Source organism: Brassica napus, chromosome A9 (assembly GCF_020379485.1).
Source record: "Brassica napus cultivar Da-Ae chromosome A9, Da-Ae, whole genome shotgun sequence".
NCBI classification, from domain to species: domain Eukaryota; kingdom Viridiplantae; phylum Streptophyta; class Magnoliopsida; order Brassicales; family Brassicaceae; genus Brassica; species Brassica napus.
This window is the reverse complement of record NC_063442.1, coordinates 40,129,140-40,148,872: the sequence shown is the minus strand read 5'-3', so window position 1 is coordinate 40,148,872 and position 19,733 is coordinate 40,129,140. Positions and strand designations below refer to the sequence as shown.

The window sequence follows — 19,733 nt, the reverse complement described above, 5'->3', positions numbered from 1 at the left end:
ATATTTGTTTTCACTTTAATTTTTTTTTACTAAATGTTATAATATATATTTGTAAATTAAAATGTATTAACTAATTAACATTTTAAAACATAAAAAAAAATATTTAGTACTTTAAATAATTATATTTTATTATTTTAATTGTTTATATATCACAGTGCTTCATGAATTATTGGTATAATGTTTTCATATATATAAGTCCAATTAACTAATTGGACTTATATATGAAAACATTATACCAATAATTTATGAATAGATTATTTTATATTTATTTATACATTATATAAAGTGATTATGATATGTGGTTTTCATTTTATTATTTATTACTACTAAATATCGGAACACAATTAATACATTAATAAAAAATATATTATGAAATATATTGGAAAATCTATTTTGGTTAAGATTCGATTCAGAAAATCTATAATTTAAATTAAGAAAAAACAAACATACTTAAATATAGGTTCAATAAATATCTCAACGGTATGTCATTGTAAATAAGTGGTAAATCTAAGGGGTAGTCTAATTTTGTACTCCCCTTTTAATATATTAGATGTACTATAATATATTCTTATTACATTATAGGAGAAAAATTCTCTCTGAGAACTCAATGCTCAGAAACTCATATATCAGTTTCTTAGAATTTATTTTAATATCAAAGAAGACAATAATACAAAAAAAAATGCTTTATGAACCTATAAATAAAATATAAAAAATGGGCCAAAAAAATTGAATGTAGGCTTTTGAACCGAAGCCGATAAATGTAAATGGGCCTTTGGTTCAACAATGGGAGACGCAGCAAAGGGTTTATCATTTCCAGATCGTAATCGGAATCGGAATCGGAATCCCGCAGGTTAACGTTCTCTCTCTCTTTAGCTTCTCTCCGGATGGCCACCACCTCCGCCGTCGCCTCGGGTGCCAGATCGATGCTTCGAGCTGCTTCCTCTCGTAGCCGGTTCGCCTCTCAAGCGAAATCCGTTCCTCCCATGTTTAGAGCCACCTCTAGAAGAAGCTCGCTGCTTTCACCTCTCCGGTATGCGCCGATTTGAAAAATAGCTGATAGAAGGGCACTGAACTTTTTTATGTTCCAGCAGTAGAAAAGATCAATTCAGTAATTACTTAATAATGACTGTGTTTATTTTGATTGGATGGTAGGAATCGAGTTGAAATGAGCTTCTGTGTGGAGTCAATGTTACCCTACCACACTGCTACAGCTTCTGCGCTTATGACTTCAATGCTTTCTACCTCTGCCCATACCTACGCCTGGCTCTCTCACGGTATCTTTCCTCAATCCCGAGACACATTCTTTGTTTGACCAATCATCCTGTTTCTTGACAATTGTTTCTGTATTGGCTTTCTAGATTTTTCTCCTAGTCGTGTAAAGAGATAGGCACATCATCAATTGGTCTAGTTTTTGGATCTTGTAGGCTGACTGATGAATATACATAGTATTCTTTGCTTGTTGGTTATTGCAGTTGTGTTGATTTTTATAGAGAATTAAATTAAAGAATCATTACTGATTGCTCTTATACTCACCAGCTTGCAATGATAGATGTGTGATGAGTTAGCCTGGAGATCACTGAAGCGACATTTTATGTTCAAAACCCTAAACCTTGTTTTTCCCCAAAACCTCTTGATTTTCTTGGAGAGATAGTGTTTGTTTTTAGCCTCTTTTGATTTTTGATTAAAATGAGTAACTGATGTTTTGGTAAAATTTATCAGCTTGCATAGAGGACTTTTGATGATGTCTACAAGTACCCAATGCGAATCCAAGAGAAGGTTTTATGAGAATTTAGACCAAAAAATAGTTGTTGTACTTCCCAAACACAAATGATCTCTTGTCTTCAGTTTTTTTTTTTTCCATATAGAAGACAGATCCTTCAAGTTTAAAGATCAACTATCTGTTACATCAACACACTCAACATTGCATCTCTGTTATTGAAGTATCTATCTGTCTTCAATTGTTTACCAATATACACCCATTTTAATAGTCGCTACGCTCTCTGGTACATTAACTCAAACTCAAAAACCACACATCTTCTTTCAATCAGGTCTGTCCTAATTTCTCATGAATAACAGATATTCCCCAAAGATATTCCCCATCTTATATAGTAAAACTCTCTGATCCCTGTTACATCAACCCCATCACAAAAATTGCATCTTTGTTCAAGGTTCTTCATGTCTTAATTTCTCATATGAAAAACAGATACCCTATCACATCAACTAGAGATTAAAAATTGCATCTCTGGTGTCAACTGGGGTTTTGACTTGGTACAAAGTTACAAACACTCAAGAGTTTCTTTGATCCTTCGGTTTCTGCAACCACCATAGCTAAAGCTTGTTCTTCTTGTGGCTGCTGCGTCTCTTCTTCCTGTGGAAGTGTTTCTTCTTCTGGCTTCTCATTCTCAACAACAGGCACAACTTCCTCGGGGTTTAGCTGTACTAGATTCTGTCTCCTGTACCGAAATATCACTAGGATGATAAACACTGCAAAACATGAAGGATTTTTACATGTTATATATATAGTTTGGTATCAAGCAAAAACAAGAGTACTCTCTGTCAAGCATTGGCTACCTGCAAAAATCCGGGTTCTAATGCTTGTCAAGTTCCAGAAGGCTGTCACCGCAGAGCCAGCCAAGATCTTCTTGTGTGAGCACACTTGCCATGCTTCACCTATTCTTGTTTTCACTCTTTCAACTGCCCAAATCAAATTCAAATCAAGTCAAGATTTTAAAGACACAAACAGACCTCTGCAAACAATGACTTGTAATTTGTTTTGGTTGACAATATGAAAAGTGTGCAAGTCTTTTTTTTTTTTTTACCTTTTTGGCTAATTTGATGGGTGTAACACGAATAGAGCTTTGGGACGGTGAAGCTGAGGAAGAAACCTGTTTCAGTAACATAGACACGTGTGAGTTTGAGTTCCCCATCATGCTTAACCTTGTTTTCAGTTTGTAAATGGCATACCAAATGCGGATAGCCTCCAGAGTGTAATGAGGTGACCATACTCAGCTCCGATTAGCAGAAACGGTGTCACCTGAAGCAAAAAATGAGAAAGAGCAGATGAAACCACTAAACCCCATTTGCTAGAGAAAGATAGAGTTTATGGATATAGTATTACTTTGAGAGTCATGGATGGTTCTCCTGAAAAAAGCTCACTGGTCTTTGAAATGAGAAAGTTGGCAGCTGGAAGGAGTCGTCTGGCTAAGCGCAAGACATCATCTTCACTCACATGGAACTCTCTCTTGGCGTCTTCCTTATTCCTAAACATGGATGAGAATAACTGTTAGGCTAATAAAGAAGGCCAAACGAAAGAGGCAAGAAGAAACAGTGAAGGTGTGTACCTTTGAGAAAGAGTGTTTGACAAGAAGGAGCCGCAAAGTAACACAAGCCCGAGATTGGAAACCGCCGAGAAAAGGCTTCAAAAACAGAAGAACACTTTGATGAGTAATTCAATTTTTTGATAAAAAAGAGTCTATTAAAGAGTAAAAATCAGTATGCACCTAAAGTTGAGTCCTTTGGCAAAGCAAGAAGAAAGGAAAGAAAGACATCCAAAACCGAACCAGAGTGTCGACTTCGCAACATCCCTCCACATAACCAAATCACTGATTATCTCTCCAACCCGGTTCAGATCGCTTTGACAAGAAGCATCATCTTCACAAAAGACAAAATCTAATCAGAACCGAGCAGATAATAAGAAAGAAAGAAAGAAAGAGAGCGAGTGTTGTTTTGTTACTTGGAAGATGCGAAGACGACGAAGTTTGCTTTTGTTCCTTCTTAGGGCGAGCAACGTTGGCCTTCCGTTTTCTAGGCTTTGGGGCTTCTTCGATCACACTCTCCGCCACAGCCTCGGACCTTCGCCTGGATCTGCGTGGATTCCTGGGAGAAGCCAAAAGACTCTTTTGCCCTCCTTTCCCCTTCCCCTGCTTCCGAACCACCACCGCCGCAGCGTCCTCAGAGGCCTCCATTTGGAGCCGATCGTCTAAACGGATCTTTGATTTGCGGAGAGGGGAAGGAGAAGAAGAGGCTCTTGGGAGTGGTGATGGGCAAGGAGTAGGAGTATCGTTGCTCTTCGGAGACGACAGACAAACCAAATCAAGACAGAGATTGTCTGGAGCTTCTTCTTCTTGTTTCGAATCGTTGACACGAGCGAGACGCGAGGCTGATTTGGTGTTCGATGGGCGGTGGTAAGGAGGAGGCGTCGTCTCCATTATTACAAATGACTTGACTTGATTAGGTTTAGTCAATGTGAGAATCTGAGAGGGTTTATGAGCTTTGATGATCGACAAGTTCCAAGACAATGGAGCAGATAGCCGTTAGAGAAAATGTTTATTTTCCTTAAAAAAAAAAGATTCCTTTCATTTCAATCTTGACGCCAAGCAGCATCTTGGCTCCTCCGTCTATTCTAACGGCGTAATGCCCAAGAATGATAAAGAGTACAGCTGGGAATTAAAAAAATTTAAGTTACGGTATATGGTGCGAGTTGAGTTTATTTTAACCGGGATGAGTGGGGATCGACTAAAATTGATTTACGGGTATCCATCAGCAAATTCAAAATAAAAATATATTTTTTAAAAATAATATATTTTTGTAAAAATATCACAAATATTAATCAATACTATTAAAAGGGAAGGAGTTTTAATAAATCTACCTATGAAAGTTGTTTGGACCTTTTTGTTACACTTATTTTTTTTTGGTCCTATAATTAATCACTCTAATTATACATAATTAATAACTCTAACTACCTATGAAAAATTGTGGTGTTCGTGAGATATTAATTGTGTTACCATAAATATTAACGAACACCCCTAATTTCGTGGGATCACAATCATTGTGATATGTGTGGGATATTAATATCACTAAGATCACAATCATATTAAAGCTAAAATGATATTCCATATTTTATACATGTACTAATAATATCATTAAACATTGTATCATGACATCTTATATAGTTTCAAATATTTACAAAATTAAATTTGATAAATCGCAAATCATATGTTAAAATAAAATTATATTTATATTATGTTAAATTAATTTTTATAGAATGTATTATAATTAAAAAATTATTAATAAAGTTTAAAAACTATGAGAAATCTTACAAATATGTTCTATTGAATTAGTTAAAAAAATCTATCAAATAAATCTTAACCATATCAATTTAACAAATGTAAAACTTATAAAATACACACAAAATATAATGAAAAAATAGGTTTGGGTACTCAAGTATTCGGATCTGTTCCTTCCTATCTTGGTTATTTGGATTCTAAACATTTGGACCCAAATAGATATTTGATTTTTTTTAATCAGGTTTAGATGGGTCCTTTCATGTTCAGATCAGTTTGGAATCATAATTCAAATACATGTAAAATACATGTAATATTTGAGTATGTAGCATGGATAGGTCGGTTCATATAATTAAGTTTTGACAAAGATTAGAAGTACCTGAAAACCAGAAAAATGATAGCGGGTTAATAGCGTGTTTTGGCTTTTACCGTCTTTTATCATATTTTGTTTTATTAAATTCAAAATAGGATTATATACAGATTTATTTGAATCTATCGGTTTGACTATGTTGCATATGTATGTCTTAAATCTCTGTGCACCAGTAAAAGTCCATCACTCGTGGGTCGGACGATTTGGAAAATTTACTTTTTCTAGATAAGTATGTATTCCTAAAAGATAAAGGAAATCGGATTTTGAGGCTGCTATAAATATGGGTCTAAGGATTTGTAAGATTATTCATTCACACAATAATAAGAAACTCTAAACGGGTATTTGCCTCAATACATTTTGTTCTCTATTGTTTTCTTGATTAATTTGTAGCTGTTCACAAAAGACTATATGTCTGGATTGGATATGAAAATACTATTTAAAGTTCAAACATTATCATAGAGAAATTTTAAAATCATTTATTCCTAATAAAAAGTTATAAATTTATTCAAATTTTATCAAACGGACAACAAAAAATATCCGCGCTTCTCAAGCGCGGGTCAAAATCTAGTATATAATTATAATTTATATAATATATATATTTATTATTTTTATTACAGTTAATAATATTCGCCGCAAATTTGGGTAGAGTAGGTTCGATTAAAAAAAAATTCTTTGCAAATTATACAAAAAAAAAAGCTTCTTAAAAAAGAAAATAACTCGACCCGCAGATCTGCGGATAAAACATGGCATGTTTATTACAAAGAATCACAATATAAAACAGTACAAACTATTATTTTAAGTTTTATTACAAAGCAAACAACGTCTCTTTTTTTTTTAACAATGTCACACTAATTTGCTTGGGGGTTTGGAGAAGAATGAGAGAGAGATTCTCATGGCTGCTGCTTCTTCTTGGAGTGTCTCTGTGCAAACTTGTTTAGCCTGGAAAGCCCATCTTTTAGGAGCTCTGGCTCCACCGCAAAGGTGATTCGTAGCCAATTCTTAAGCCCCACAGATCGACCTGGTAGGATGATCAACGATTCCTCTTTAGCCAACTTGCAGCAGAATTCCAAATCATCCTTTATATCTTCAAGAACCGATAACTCTAACTTCACCTGCATCCAAAAAAAAACACAAACCCATATTAGTAACCACTGAGGCTTTGATGAAACGACAGTGTGGGCTTCTCTTACCATAGTGAACATTGACGCCTCTGGTTTGTAAGGGCAAGTGATGCAAGGGATCTTCTTTATCTCCTCGTAACAACTCTCTGAACATTCTCTTAGTGTTTCCAGTACCGATGAGAAGAATTCCTCTTTTGTCTTCTCAAGGATATCAGGTATTGCCCCCTGCCATTGGAAGAAGATAAATCAATATTCAAAAACAAAAAAAGAAGTTCAAGTAGTAAAAGCAGCAATGCGTAATAAGCATACCTGAATAAAAGTTGTGGGATCTGTTGACATGTTGAGGACATTGGCAAGACTATGAACAAGCTATCATAAAAATAAAATAAAAAACAAATATGAGTAGTTGTGAGAAAGGTGAATTAACTTGAAGAAGGTTAATTAAGCAGCAACAAACCCCAGAATCTTTCATGATGTTATGAGGGTCAAGTGTGGCCATCCAGCCAAACCTCCAGCCGGGGACGCACCATCTCTTCGATATCGAACCTAACAGCATCACTGGCACAATCTCTGCAAACTCAGCCATGGACACAAACGGCGTCTCCCCAAAGGTTATATCCTTGTAGACTTCGTCCGCGATCACAAGCACTCCAAGTTTGCTAGCGGTTTCCGCAATCTTTTGAAGATGCTGACGGGAGAAAACGTTTCCGCATGGATTGCAAGGGTTGATAACGAGTATAGCAGCGGTTTTGTCATCTGCAAGAGCCTCAACTGCGTCAAGATCGACCTCCCAGCCATTTTCTGGAAGGAGGTCGTAGCGACGGATCTCGAGCTGGCTGAAAGCTGCTCGGGAATCGTACATGGGGTAGCTTGGCCTAGGCAGCAGAATGTTGGCGCCTGGAACCGCCAGCGTGGACATCAAGACATCGATGGCGTGGTGACAACCGGCTGTCAGATGAACATCGTTTGGACAGATCTGGTAAGTGAGACCCCGGGAGAGGTACTCTGCAACTGCCCTGTTAAAGGAATAAACAAAAGTCTTTCAAAATAAGCCCTAATTAAATACTTCAGAGTGTTTGTTGCCTTTGAGGACAAGTAAAGTAAAATGCCCTGAAGAATGAAAGCTGAAGGGAGTCATCTTACTTCCTAGCGATAGGAAGACCAGAGGTAGTAGAATAGTGGTTAAACTGTGCTGAACGGAGAGCATCGCAGACGGCTTCCACTGCGGATGGATCAGTACGGTAGGAGGGGAAGGGAGAAGGGTCGCCGTGTCCGAGAGGGATGACAGGTCTGCTGTCACTGCGGTCGAGGTTATCAGCGAGGAGGTTCAGGAAATAACGGACGTTCTGAGAACAAGATAGCTCAACGACCTCATTGGCCCCAAAGTTCCATCTCTTGCCTCCTCTGGTTTCTCCCATTTTGTTGGCTTTGCTTTTGAGTGGAGTGAGTGAATGAGTGGTGCAGGGGGGGTTTCAACTTTTAAACACACACAAAAAGATAACTTTTGGACAATCAATTTTAAATTCATCTATGCTTTCCATCTACATGCCGGCCCGACTTTTATAATTGACAAAAACGTGCCATCTATCTATGGGCCTTCGCTTTTTTTGTCGACAAGTATTTTTAAAGATCAAGTGGGGTCGAGTTTGAATGTTCCGAAGAGACATCTACATGGTGGGAAAGGAAGACGCGACTATTTCTTTCTTCCTTTGCTAGGAAATATGCCCGCAAAATCTATAGTTCTTCTGTACATTCAACATCTGTATGATGTTTGACAAACAAAAAATTCCCAAACAATCTATTAACCACATTAACTAACAAATCAAATATAATTTATTAATATTATATATTTTATTTTTTTTACTAATATTTAATATAAAGTTGATTATTTAAGCATAAAATTAAGAAAAAAAATATTTTTGTTTATTTTAAATTACATTTAATAATATATATGTGACATATTTAAAATTCAAATCTTAGATAAATTTTTTATCTATTTATTTTGGTTAAATGTATTAAATCAACTTGTATAAAATTACTAAAAATCATATAGATTAAAAATTATAACTAAAAAATATTTATAAAATTTGTAGATATCTAAAAGAAACTAATGAAATTATGATTAACAATTTATTAATATTTTTAAAAAAGATGTAGAAAATTTTAAAATATTAGTAATAAAAATTGCATAATTACAAAAATACAATTAAATAATGTATTTCGAAATTTATAATGCATATTTCAATATATTTATTTTAGTGATGATTTATGAATTATTACCATATTTTAAGAAGTTTAACAAAAATATAAATCAACATTAAATGTAATGTATTAGTTATTGTCATATTTTATAAAGTTTACCAAAAATATATGTCAGTAATATAAATGTGATTGTCTATGTCATAATAACTATAAGTCATGTCATCAATCTTGTTAGACATGTCATCATTTATTTTGTAAAAATGATTGTAGAAATGACATGTGGTAAAATCACTTCGCAAATATAGTCTAGGAGATTATTATTACAACTAAAACATGTTTTCTTGTTTGTAAATTTATTCTCGAAGTTATTAACGCCATTGACGACAAATAAACTATATTAATGTTAAATAATCTAAATAAACATTTTTTACGAAAAATAAAAAAAAATTAAAACAAATCAAAACAGATGTTAAATATCAAATCTATTATTCTGAACAAAAAACAAAGAGAAACTTACAATTATTAAATAAAAACCTTTATTTAGTTAACAAAAATATTGATTACATATAACATATTGATTTATTATTAAAGGTGTAATCTCAAATCATAATAGTAAATTTTAAATTTTGAAAAATAAATTGAATTAAATTATATACAAATAAAAATTATATTACACATAAATAATTATATATAATCACATTAAAAGCTCCTAAAATCAGAATTAAATTGATTTGAAATATCTCTATTTAGTCAAAATTATTTATTTCTTCAAATAAAATTTAATGTTATAAAAAAATATCAAATTTTGATCATAAAGGGAAATGAAAAGAAAAAACCATTTAAGCCAAAAACAAACTTTAGTAAGAAAATCTACTCAAAGTAGAGAAAGATGCAAAATAAAGTATTATAAATAGAGTTCAGTTTCTTGAAAAATTATATAACAATCATAAGATAAAAATAAGAGAAAAGAAGTTAGAATAAAACTTGATTTCGTAAGATCTAAGAATGGCAAAATGGAGTGCGATAGTTTTAATAATGATGACGGTGATTGCTATTGCGGTCACAGCAGAAGCAAAATATGACATAAACGTGTGGCTTAAATGTTTTCGCAAATGTTCTCAACCTTGTAAGCCTCACGATGGTGATTGTTTTGAACGTTGTAAAATTCAATGTGGTGGCCCAAACCCTCCTCACGGTTTCCCACGGTATTAGTGTTTCTACTCATTTTGTCTACAAATATTCTAATGCTATGTATTATTAATGTTTCATACAAATTATATATTGTGTATTTGTACTAACAGAACTTTACATGGGATGACATTTGCGGAAGTTCGTGAAAAGAAAGAAAGATAAAAAGAATATATAGAAAGTTTGTGATCATGTCTGCAGTCTTAACTTCTTGTTAAAATTGAATAAAATAGTGATAATAATATTATTATTTCTAATTTATGTTTCCACATTTTATATAAGTTCCATAAAGTAAAGAAAACTATGACAAAAAATAAAGTTAATAACAAAAGGTAAAAACAATATATTACAAAACAAAGTACTAACACAAAAGAGATAATTGACTTTACAATTATGATTTCAGTTAAAATTGTGCTATGCTTTTATCAAAAATTGTTTGCTCAAGAAATTTATATAATAAATTTTACCATGTAGTATAAATATAAATATAAAAATAGAAGATCTTAATAGTCCGAGATATATTTCTGCCAATATTAATAAAAAATTTTAAATTGATCGTGATTTTGAATATGTTCTTTCTATGACTCCTCTTAACTAAAGTATTAGTTAAAATAAGAAATAAAAAATTGATTCATTTAACCAAGTTTCCGAATTGATTCTAAATAAATATAAATAGGGTAAAATTAAATTCAACCAAAAAGATAAAAAAAATTAATATTATACTTACAGTATGGTTAATTTATGGTAGTGTTAAATAGCGCCTCACCGTCGAAATTATGTGTGCTTGATATAGGAAAATGCTTTTGTAGACAAAGATCATATACCTTTTTTTATGGCGAAAGATCATATACTTTATGAATGTATATATAACATTAACGTTCAAACCATGCTACCTCAATTCTGCTTATACTACCTCAACTTGATCAGCAACTAAAACTACTACACTACAAAAATGATCATATTACATAACATAACTAGTATCCGAAAATAAATGATTGTAATTTAAATTACTTATTAATAAATGATACAAATTATGTGTGTTTAACATGTTATAACAATTGATATTGAACCTTACAAAAAAATTATATAAATCTATATTAACTTACATCACCGATAAAAAATATTGATATAAATATGAGTTACATTTTCTAGTTTTCACTAATATTACTACAAAGTTAATATCACTTAGATAAATGATGCAAAATTTGAGATCACATAAACTTTGTTTACTAATTTGTTTTTTTTTTCAACCCTTTATTGTTAACACATTGTCTAATTCCAAAATCGTAGAAAGGAAACTGAAACCTCAATCATTTAGACTAACGGACCAACAACCATTTGCACGAAACTTCTTTTACATTTTTGCGAGATTTTATCATCAATGGTTTTACAAGAGACCAGACTTTATATTGGTCACATATATAGCACATATAGCTTGAGCTTTTACATGTCTTTGTGTCTTGGTGAACATTATCACTAGAATCTTACAACGATACAGGAGATGTCATCTTTGCTTTTCCTAGAGATTGCTTCTTCTATCAACTCCTTGGCTGCCTCATGTGGATCTTTTATGCTTCTGATCGCGTCCACAGCTTCTTGGTTTGACATCACCTGTTACTGTTAATACAATACATCGTCAGAATCAAATTTCAGACACATTCCCACAAAGGTCAGTCTTAATTAATTACCTTCCAAATTCCATCACTCGCGAAAACAATGAACTCGGTCTCATCATCGATGGTCTGGTGTGTTATGTCTGGTTCCTCAGATGTATCTTTAAGCTCTTATCTCCAAACGCCCTCGCAACCGCTAGTTGTCCATCAACTCTTGGTACGTCCCCTGTAACCCATTCCATTCAACGATCCGTCTATCTCAATTATGTGAGCAAGCTAAGCAACTAACCTGGAATATTGGACACAAAGCCGCCACGGCTCTCTATTTCCTTTTGCTCCTTGCTTGGTTCGTGATCAACCGAGAGCTGAGATGCAACACCATTCTTTGACATCACCGCCCGTGAGTCTCCAACGTTAGCAACCACTAGCTTTTGCCCATCAATCAGAATTCCAGTAACAGCAGTTGAGCCACCTTTGCCAAGTTTAAGTGACTGCTCTAATATAAAAGCATCTGTTGATATGTATGCATTCCTTATAGCCTTGTCCATATCAGTCCAAAAATCTTTCTGAGGAAAATAAAACAAATTACACACACTTGATTATAAAATTCACAAAAGCATTTTCATCCTTCTGAAAACAATATTATTATTGTTTTGCTTATTAACATTTGATATATGTACCTCTTTGAGTATGTTGTCAAAAAGATTGGTCTGCAAGTACTTGGCCACGTCATGTCCCAAGTGACCGTCAAAGATGGCAAACAAACCCAAATCGTGGTTGTCCACTTTTTTGAACTCAGACACAACGTAGTCCTCCATGGGATGGTTTGATTTGCCCTTGACAAAGTGAAAACCGTGGGAGATGTTCTTCCACGTCCTGCTTTTACCTCTGCCCGTTTCAGATCCGCAGAATCCAGCCTTCAGCTATATATATTCAAAGCAAAAACATAAAGAGTTTGTCCGGAACGCACACAAGAGACTAAAGAGACAAAGATCCATGAATAGACACACTGTCTCTCTGCACATTCTTCAAACAAAACACAAATCCAAATTCTTCAATAAGAGCATTATGTCTTATATGGGTTGGGTTTTTGGACTTATTACTAACCAATATAGATCTAAAAGGGGGAGTCAACAACTGCACAAACGACTCAAACAAACTCAAGAGGTTATAAAGACAAGCTCTAGAAGAATCAATCTCCAGACTAGTGTAAGATCCTTAAACACTAGAAAATCAACTGATAGGTGAATGGTGAGCATACCTTCATCTTATGGAGAATTTCTCTGCCTGTCATTGTTGTGAGAATATGAGACTTTAGTTTGTGTATGAAATGTGAATGATTCAGAAGAAAGAGAGAGAGATATGTGTTTATTTAGGACAGTGAGGTAAGTAGACGTGAAGAGGCCGGTATCAATTATTGTGGCTTCTTCATCCCACTTTTGCTGACGCGCTCTCCGCCGACGACTTTTCTTCCATTGTTCCCTCCCACCCCCTTTTTCTTAATTTATTTATATTTTAAGGCAAAACTAAATTAGTAATAATTCTATTAAACAAACTAGAGATTTTGTCCGGGCTACGCCCGAGTTTATTCAAATAATATTGTATTAAATATCTATATACAATATATTAATGATATGTTATAAAAATATAAAGAGTAAATTGAATTAGAAATGAGTAAAACTTACAATATTTTTACTATCTAAACTATGTATGAAATGGTGAACAAATGTGAAATGAATAAAGAATTTAATAAATCGTAGTTATTATCCAAAATATATTCTTATGCATATTTAGGTTAATAAGAAAATATATTATTAATCTCCAAATCACATGTTTCTTTGTTATGTTTTATTTATATCATATTTAGGTTTTTATATGTAATTTAGTCTTTTATAATACATTTTCATACAATTAGAATTTATTTTTCATAATTATAATAAGTAAAGCTAATTTAAATACTCACTGATTTAAATTAAACAACTTTAAAAAATGTTGTATGTGTTAAATACACTGAAAATTCTATGAAATATTATTAATATATGTTTTGTCAGCATTTATTATTACTATATTATATGCCAGCAATTATTATTACTATATGTTTTTATATGTAATTTAATCTTTTATATGTTTTTATTTATATGTAATTTAATCTTTCATAAAATATTTTCTTACTATTGTAATTTATTTTTTACAATTATAATAAGTAAAGCTAATTTAAATACTCATTGCTTTAAATTAAACAACTTTTAAAACTGGGGTATGTGTTAAATACACTGAAAATTATATGAAATATTTTTATTACTGTATGTTTGTCAGAAATTATTATTACTTTAAAACACTTTAAAACTTAGTTATTAATGCATAGTTTTTGTAACTTTATATCTCATCTATTTCTAAACCAATGAGACTTTAAAAACACAATTATATTTTTTAAATTCACTATTTTCATTATTAGTAGACAAAATAATACATTGGAAGTATAAAAATATATCTTTTTGAAAGAAAATATTTTTCTAGAATATATATTTTGAAACAGATAGAGTATTATTGATCAGAAATGGTTACGGATTCTACTTAGTGTAGCATTAAGGAAGAATATTATGGAATCTTGTTGAGCAATAAATAATATCAATACCTGATGTCAAAATAAAAATAAGCGTATAACCTGTTAAAACAAACTATCTGAAGGCATTGGCTTTGTTAAATCAAGCGTGGATTTGTCTTGCTGCAGACTTAAATTGTTGATTGTTGAGTTTGAGTTGAGCTGATTGGTATGGAATATTTGTTTTCTGGTTTTATTTGAATGGTTAGCAAAAAAGGAGAACTGGTCGATTTTAATTTGTAAGTTGCTTATTTTAAGATTTAAGTTATTGGTGTTTTGATTGTGTTGGGTTTGTGATTTTTCTTTATGCAATAATAAAGTTAGTGTTAAAAAGTTTAATAAAGAAGGGAGATAACATAGCTGTTATTGGTAGGCCATTGAAGACTTTTCTATAGGAGAATAGACGATGATTGGTATGGTGCTAGTCCCACCAGTATCTAAGCAAATAATTGGTTACTGCGGGATTTGTTTGTTTTTAATACTGTACTTCTGTGGTTATTCTCAATGTGGTCATTTAGCTATATCATGCACAAAGAAACAAATGTATATACCTTATAAATTTAGTGAAAAACTGTTATTTAAATGTCTGACTGAGCTACTCAAATGACCTCCTGAAATAAGGAGAAACAGAATTTTCCAAATGCCAGAAAAAATGAAAACATATTGGAGTTGTAGTCACCTATACAAAGGAACTGCAATTTCATATAAAAGCTGAAATCTTGTTTCTGGGCATATGTTGTTATTCGGCCTTGCTTCATTTTTGGAGCTGTGGTTAAATCACCCGTTCAAACTTTAATAATTTAGATGACCAAAAAAAAAAATTCATCTCATATCTTTCCCTTAAATTTATCATAAAACAAACACTCATCTGACCAAACATATCGAGAGAAGTCTGAGACATACATTAACTATCTAAAATTGTTTCTAAATATAAAAGAACCTCAGGCTTAACTATACTTAGAGAAAATGGCTGAAGGGAATTAAATATATGTCAAATATAAACCTGCAATCATGCCGTAGATTGCAAATCAAAACGCTTGCCAGGAACTTCCTTCTACGACCTCAATATCTACTTCATTTAGGGCTTGACTTTGATTCCTCCTCCCATAACCGCTTGGTGGTGACAGAGTGTGGGTCCTTCTCCTCACCGGAGAGAAGCTTCATCAACCTCTCTATCAGTAAATCAACAAAATTGGGTCATAAAGTATGCCATGATTGTTTGTACTTCAAAAAAATACATTAAGACACAACAAACGCAAGAGTTATTAGCATCAGCGTCTAAGAGACCTTCAAAGAAACATTCAAACTGGTCGAGAATCATAAGATTATGTTGCCCTGCAATCTGCCAAATCACATTAGTGAGGATCAATATATGAAACTATTTACTACAAATCATATGACAAATAGCACTTTTCAAATTACTTACTACAAATCAGACGTAAATATATCACTTTTTCAAATCTTTTATTACAAAAACTTACAAAAGTGAGACATATGAGATCCTAAATTACATGATTTCAAGCTTTGACAACGACAGATCTGGATGATTTAATACACAAAGCTGGATCGGTGAAACTGGAATTGTGAATATTGGGCTTACTTGTTAATACAGAGCCGCGCAACCCAAAGATCTAAGACGAAGATCATCGAACGTGGTGTGATTAACCACAGCTGGGGAAGCGAGAGCATCGCTGGAAAACACTATTGGATGGACTGGTAAACTGGTAATAACTTGCAGGGAGAAAAAAGTCGGAATGAGGGTGAGGCGAAGGAGGCGGCCAAGACTAACCAAGGCGGAGATCGTCGAAGGTGGCATGAAGAACGGCTGACTGAGAAGAAACAGCAGTTGAGGAAATGAGATTTGAGATGTTCCATTCCTGGCTTGACGATCCAATATGTATAGCAACGACAGTGGTAGAGGTTTTGAAACGTTTGAGTTATTAAGCGTATCATTAAAGAGGAGAAGATGGAGAGGTAGCGATCTAGAAAATTAGGGTTTGAAGAAATGAGAAAGGGGAGGTCGGGTCGGCGAAGTTTCAGATATCTATCTCTCAAAGTTGATAGGTTTTATGGCTCAATCGTATAACACAACAGATTAAAAGAAAAAAACGCAAAACCCAACATAGTCAATTTGCTGCTTACGTGGCAAAAGCTTATAATCTGATAGGTTAATTTTTTAATCTGACGTGGATATGCTCTCTGCTCGGTATATCTTGCTTTTAGTATAGTATAGATGCTTTTTGTACTGATATTATTGCTAGATTCTGACATTTGCCGACACATATTAGAAAAAACATTATTGATGGTATAAAACGTAAGATTTAAACTAAATAACGTACGCGGCAAGTCACTGTGGTTTATTTCAATCGAATGATCGGACCGGTTTGCTGCTGGCTCTTTCAAACCGGGCGGGCTTTGTCAAATAGGACCAAATAAAATTGGTTCGTAAGAAAAAATATTAAAACAAAAAACGAGGCCCACAAACACTGTTGGGCCCTCCTAAAGAAGTCCAACAAGTTTTGAATTTCAAAAGTTTCCACTTCCCTCTTTCTCTCTCCACTCTCGCCGGAAAGAAAAAAAAAAAAAAAAACTCTCAGAACAAATATCTAATCTCTCCTCTTTCGATTCCAAAACCGATCCCATGAGCTCCTTATCATCATCACCCACCTCCCTCCACGACCCGCTCTTCCCCTGGCTTCTGTAACTCCTTCATCTCTCTCTCTCTTTTTCTATTATCGATGTAATCTTCTCTGTTTCTTTCGATTTCAGGAAGATTCGAAAATCGACGGAAGATGTATGCTCCGGTAGAACTTCCGGCGAAGATCTCGACGAGCTTCTCTACGAGTGTATCTCAACTTACAAGGAAGATCCTCGGTACCGAAACGACGTCAGATTCCTCAAGATCTGCTTTCTCTACGTAATCAATCCTCAAATCCTAGAATCAATTTTGTTTATTAAACTGATTGATGATTTTAATCGAATTGTTTTTTTTTAATTTTTTAAATTGCTTCATTGACTTTAGCTTGAGGGGAGTGAAGATTTCGAGAGTGTTTATAAAGAAGTAGAAGAGAACGAGATATGCATAGGGCACTCGTTGCTCTACGAATGGTATGCTACTTTCCTCGAGCTCAAAGGGTTATGGATAAGAGCTCATTTGGTTTATCAGACTGGTCTTTCTAGGTTATCTCTCACTCTTTATTATTTATTTTTCTTTGTTTTGTTTGAAAAAATTGTTGCTAATTCTTGGGATATTTTTGACAGGGAAGCTCAACCGTTTGATAGGTTAAAAGAGGCTCACTCTTTCTTCTTGCAACGAATCTCTAAACGGACTAAACCATCTTCTCTTGTTAAGGTTTTAACTTTTTCTAACAAACTAGCATTTGGGTTTTACTTTAGGATTGAATGCAAGTTTCCTTGTGGTCAGGTTGGTGAGACGCTTTTTGTTAACCCCTGGGAAACCTCCACTGTGGACGGTTTGATTCTCAAGATTAAACCCCAGCTTGTCAAATATGATGTAAGCCTTACTCTTTATATGATTCAACCACAGGGAGAAAGGCTTGTCCACTGAGTTTCTTTCTTTTATGTTTTGCAATCATCAGGGTTACTATGCAACCAACAAAGCCTTCCCCTCCAAAGCCAACTTGTCTTTTTTGCAGAACTTTTCAAGAAATAAGATCATTGACATAGGTATGATAAAGATTCCTCCCCTTAATGTTAAAGTTGCATTGTTGAAATTATAAGCAGTCTTATGGTGTTAGTGATGATGAGCAAGTATGACCAGGATACATTGGTTTTGTATATTTTTGGAAGGTGGAAGGAAGTACCAGATCAAGGGATGTGCTGGTCAAGGTGGTTTTGCTCAAGTGTTCAAAGCATGTATTGACTCCAATCCTGATGAAATTGTTGCTCTCAAGGTAGGTTAGGTATGCCCCTTTTCAAATGACATTATGGTAACAATTTGTCAGGTACCTTCACATCACATATTGCTGCTCTCTTCACAGGTACAAAAGCCACCTTTCCCTTTGGAATTCCACATGTATCGCCAGCTTGACCGCAGGATCCCCGAGAACCAAGTATGCACTCACTCTTTTTCCATTATTTTTTACTAGATCACAGGCGTTTTACTTATTACGCTCATACTATGCTGCTAGAGATCAAGTTTTGGATTGGCTCAGAGAGTGCACATGTATTCAGACTGCAGTATACTTGTGTGCGATTATCTATCACATGGGACACTCCAGGTTAGGTTTCTGTTGGACTATCTTACCGACGGAACAACCGATTATGCAAACACGCTTGCTTATCATTTTTAATTGGCCTTATATTTTTAAGGACGTCATAAACTCGTATGTCGTTGTTGGCAAGTCCATGGAAGAAGTTTTGTGCATGTATTACACAATTGAGATGCTGTACATGCTGGAAACTCTGCACAGTGTTGGAATCATTCATGGTGATTTCAAGCCAGACAATCTGCTCATCCAATACCCTCCGTAAGTTTCTTGATTAGGCCATGTATTTTTTCTGCATTAACGATCGTAGCAGAGACTGAGATACCTCAACTAATATAACTTTGCAGGAAAAATCTGACCGAGACAGGCTTTCATGAAAAAACAGGCTCTTGGAGCAATCAGGTAACTAGCTAGCTACTAGTTCTGATTCTTATATGTCTACATACAATCTGATGAAAGTTGAACCTCAGGGTCTGTGTCTTGTGGACTGGGGTAGAGGAATAGACTTGAGCCTGTTTCCTAGCACCACCCAGTTTACAGGAGATTGTCGTACGTCAGGTTTCCGTTGCACAGAGATGAAGGAGAACAAACCTTGGAAGTTTCAGGCAAGTCTATCTTTTACTTTCATTGAAGAATTTGTGATTGAACTCTTTAAGATTAATGGAAATGTGTGTTATATAGGTGGACACTTATGGACTCTGCGTAATCGTACATATGATGCTGCACAACACATACATGGAGATCGATAAAAAACAATCTCTGGACGGTGGACACGTAAATATGCCAAGAACTTCCTTCAAAAGGTGCGCTTGTATCTCAAAAGCAGTGAACCTGATTCTTGTTTTGTGTCTCAAATGAAAAGCAAAGAGAGGGAATGTTGGATTCACTAAGCTGTTTGCGATGCAGATACTGGAACGTGGATCTGTGGAAGGAACTATTCACGAAGCTGCTCAACAGTGAGACGTGTGAAGACGACACTGAGACACTGATGAGTCTGAGAAAGTCGATGGAAGCGTATATATGCTCTGATCCTAAGCTCATGGACAAGCTTAACGAGTTACTCGCCAAACAACGCGTCTCTTTATGTTCTTCGTAATTATAAAGAGTCTCTGTAAAGTCTGTCTGTGTGTGAAAAAAAGAAAGAAAGAAAGAAAGAAGGAAACCTTTTTAGACACTCTGCTTGCCTCTATCTCAGTGATGCGCAATATGTTAGTTTGACAAATTTATGTATTTCCACTGGTCCTACTTTGTATCTCGCATAACATGTATTACTGTTATCCATTGGTTAATGTAGTTAAGAAGTCAAGAACCCAGCCATAATACGAAATTTATATATCTCTTTAAC

At 34.1% G+C, this 19,733-nt stretch overlaps 6 protein-coding genes across 7 annotated transcripts; 3 read left to right on the top strand and 3 right to left on the bottom strand.

The window, feature by feature from the left end:
* The first annotated feature begins 772 nt into the window (after nucleotides 1–772).
* LOC106368785 (protein NUCLEAR FUSION DEFECTIVE 6, mitochondrial-like) lies at nucleotides 773–1,987 on the top strand. Of its 2 annotated transcripts, none has more exons than XM_013808831.3 (3): nucleotides 773–1,030; nucleotides 1,153–1,274; nucleotides 1,720–1,987. In XM_013808831.3, exons 1-3 carry the CDS (start codon nucleotides 885–887, stop codon nucleotides 1,737–1,739), a joined length of 288 nt encoding a protein of 95 aa, XP_013664285.1. In that variant the 5' UTR covers nucleotides 773–884; the 3' UTR covers nucleotides 1,740–1,987. The 2 variants fall into 2 exon arrangements, with proteins under 2 accessions (XP_013664285.1, XP_048597529.1); XM_048741572.1 differs by having other exon boundaries at nucleotides 1,537–1,987.
* Nucleotides 1,988–2,079: 92 nt separating this feature from the next.
* Nucleotides 2,080–4,319, bottom strand: LOC106368784 (reticulon-like protein B17). The gene is made up of 8 exons (XM_013808829.3): nucleotides 3,734–4,319; nucleotides 3,501–3,651; nucleotides 3,342–3,416; nucleotides 3,119–3,260; nucleotides 2,965–3,034; nucleotides 2,820–2,885; nucleotides 2,572–2,694; nucleotides 2,080–2,484 (listed from the first exon to the last, which is right to left on the bottom strand). Exons 1-8 carry the CDS (start codon nucleotides 4,206–4,208, stop codon nucleotides 2,249–2,251), a joined length of 1,338 nt encoding a protein of 445 aa, XP_013664283.2. The 5' UTR covers nucleotides 4,209–4,319; the 3' UTR covers nucleotides 2,080–2,248.
* A 1,814-nt stretch (nucleotides 4,320–6,133) lies between these two features.
* Nucleotides 6,134–8,030, bottom strand: LOC106363727 (tyrosine aminotransferase). Its single transcript, XM_022691360.2, has 5 exons — nucleotides 7,698–8,030; nucleotides 7,012–7,570; nucleotides 6,864–6,923; nucleotides 6,624–6,779; nucleotides 6,134–6,545 (listed from the first exon to the last, which is right to left on the bottom strand). The coding sequence occupies exons 1-5, from the start codon at nucleotides 7,970–7,972 to the stop codon at nucleotides 6,324–6,326; spliced, it is 1,272 nt and encodes a 423-aa protein (XP_022547081.2). The 5' UTR covers nucleotides 7,973–8,030; the 3' UTR covers nucleotides 6,134–6,323.
* An 827-nt stretch (nucleotides 8,031–8,857) lies between these two features.
* On the top strand, nucleotides 8,858–10,152 carry LOC111200633. Its single transcript, XM_048741571.1, has one exon. It carries the CDS (start codon nucleotides 9,762–9,764, stop codon nucleotides 9,966–9,968), a length of 207 nt encoding a protein of 68 aa, XP_048597528.1. The 5' UTR covers nucleotides 8,858–9,761; the 3' UTR covers nucleotides 9,969–10,152.
* A 1,129-nt stretch (nucleotides 10,153–11,281) lies between these two features.
* LOC106408796 (probable protein phosphatase 2C 58) lies at nucleotides 11,282–13,051 on the bottom strand. The gene is given in 6 exon segments (XM_048741570.1): nucleotides 11,282–11,555; nucleotides 11,633–11,706; nucleotides 11,709–11,783; nucleotides 11,847–12,123; nucleotides 12,238–12,480; nucleotides 12,819–13,051. Coding segments are annotated over 6 exon segments (837 nt in total). The 5' UTR covers nucleotides 12,852–13,051; the 3' UTR covers nucleotides 11,282–11,420.
* Nucleotides 13,052–16,534: 3,483 nt separating this feature from the next.
* On the top strand, nucleotides 16,535–19,631 carry LOC106368787 (mitotic checkpoint serine/threonine-protein kinase BUB1-like). Its single transcript, XM_013808832.3, has 14 exons — nucleotides 16,535–16,859; nucleotides 16,929–17,076; nucleotides 17,182–17,339; nucleotides 17,421–17,511; nucleotides 17,584–17,673; nucleotides 17,759–17,846; nucleotides 17,970–18,073; nucleotides 18,161–18,232; nucleotides 18,311–18,400; nucleotides 18,492–18,649; nucleotides 18,736–18,790; nucleotides 18,859–18,993; nucleotides 19,070–19,191; nucleotides 19,295–19,631. The coding sequence occupies exons 1-14, from the start codon at nucleotides 16,801–16,803 to the stop codon at nucleotides 19,482–19,484; spliced, it is 1,560 nt and encodes a 519-aa protein (XP_013664286.2). The 5' UTR covers nucleotides 16,535–16,800; the 3' UTR covers nucleotides 19,485–19,631.
* The last annotated feature ends 102 nt before the right edge of the window (nucleotides 19,632–19,733 follow it).

Coding starts and splice junctions, on each gene's coding strand:
- LOC106368785 (XM_048741572.1), top strand. CDS start 885: ATGGCCACCACCTCCGCCGTCGCCTCGGGTGCCAGATCGATGCTTCGA. Junction 1,031..1,152: donor TCGCTGCTTTCACCTCTCCG/GTATGCGCCGAT, acceptor ATTGGATGGTAG/GAATCGAGTTGAAATGAGCT. Junction 1,275..1,536: donor CTACGCCTGGCTCTCTCACG/GTATCTTTCCTC, acceptor TATACTCACCAG/CTTGCAATGATAGATGTGTG.
- LOC106368784 (XM_013808829.3), bottom strand. CDS start 4,208: ATGGAGACGACGCCTCCTCCTTACCACCGCCCATCGAACACCAAATCA. Junction 3,035..3,118: donor AACCATCCATGACTCTCAAA/GTAATACTATAT, acceptor TTTTTGCTTCAG/GTGACACCGTTTCTGCTAAT. Junction 2,886..2,964: donor CTGGAGGCTATCCGCATTTG/GTATGCCATTTA, acceptor TTACTGAAACAG/GTTTCTTCCTCAGCTTCACC.
- LOC106363727 (XM_022691360.2), bottom strand. CDS start 7,972: ATGGGAGAAACCAGAGGAGGCAAGAGATGGAACTTTGGGGCCAATGAG. Junction 7,571..7,697: donor GGTCTTCCTATCGCTAGGAA/GTAAGATGACTC, acceptor TTCCTTTAACAG/GGCAGTTGCAGAGTACCTCT. Junction 6,780..6,863: donor ATCCCACAACTTTTATTCAG/GTATGCTTATTA, acceptor TTCCAATGGCAG/GGGGCAATACCTGATATCCT.
- LOC111200633 (XM_048741571.1), top strand. CDS start 9,762: ATGGCAAAATGGAGTGCGATAGTTTTAATAATGATGACGGTGATTGCT.
- LOC106368787 (XM_013808832.3), top strand. CDS start 16,801: ATGAGCTCCTTATCATCATCACCCACCTCCCTCCACGACCCGCTCTTC. Junction 18,233..18,310: donor GCAGGATCCCCGAGAACCAA/GTATGCACTCAC, acceptor CTATGCTGCTAG/AGATCAAGTTTTGGATTGGC. Junction 18,650..18,735: donor CTGCTCATCCAATACCCTCC/GTAAGTTTCTTG, acceptor ATAACTTTGCAG/GAAAAATCTGACCGAGACAG.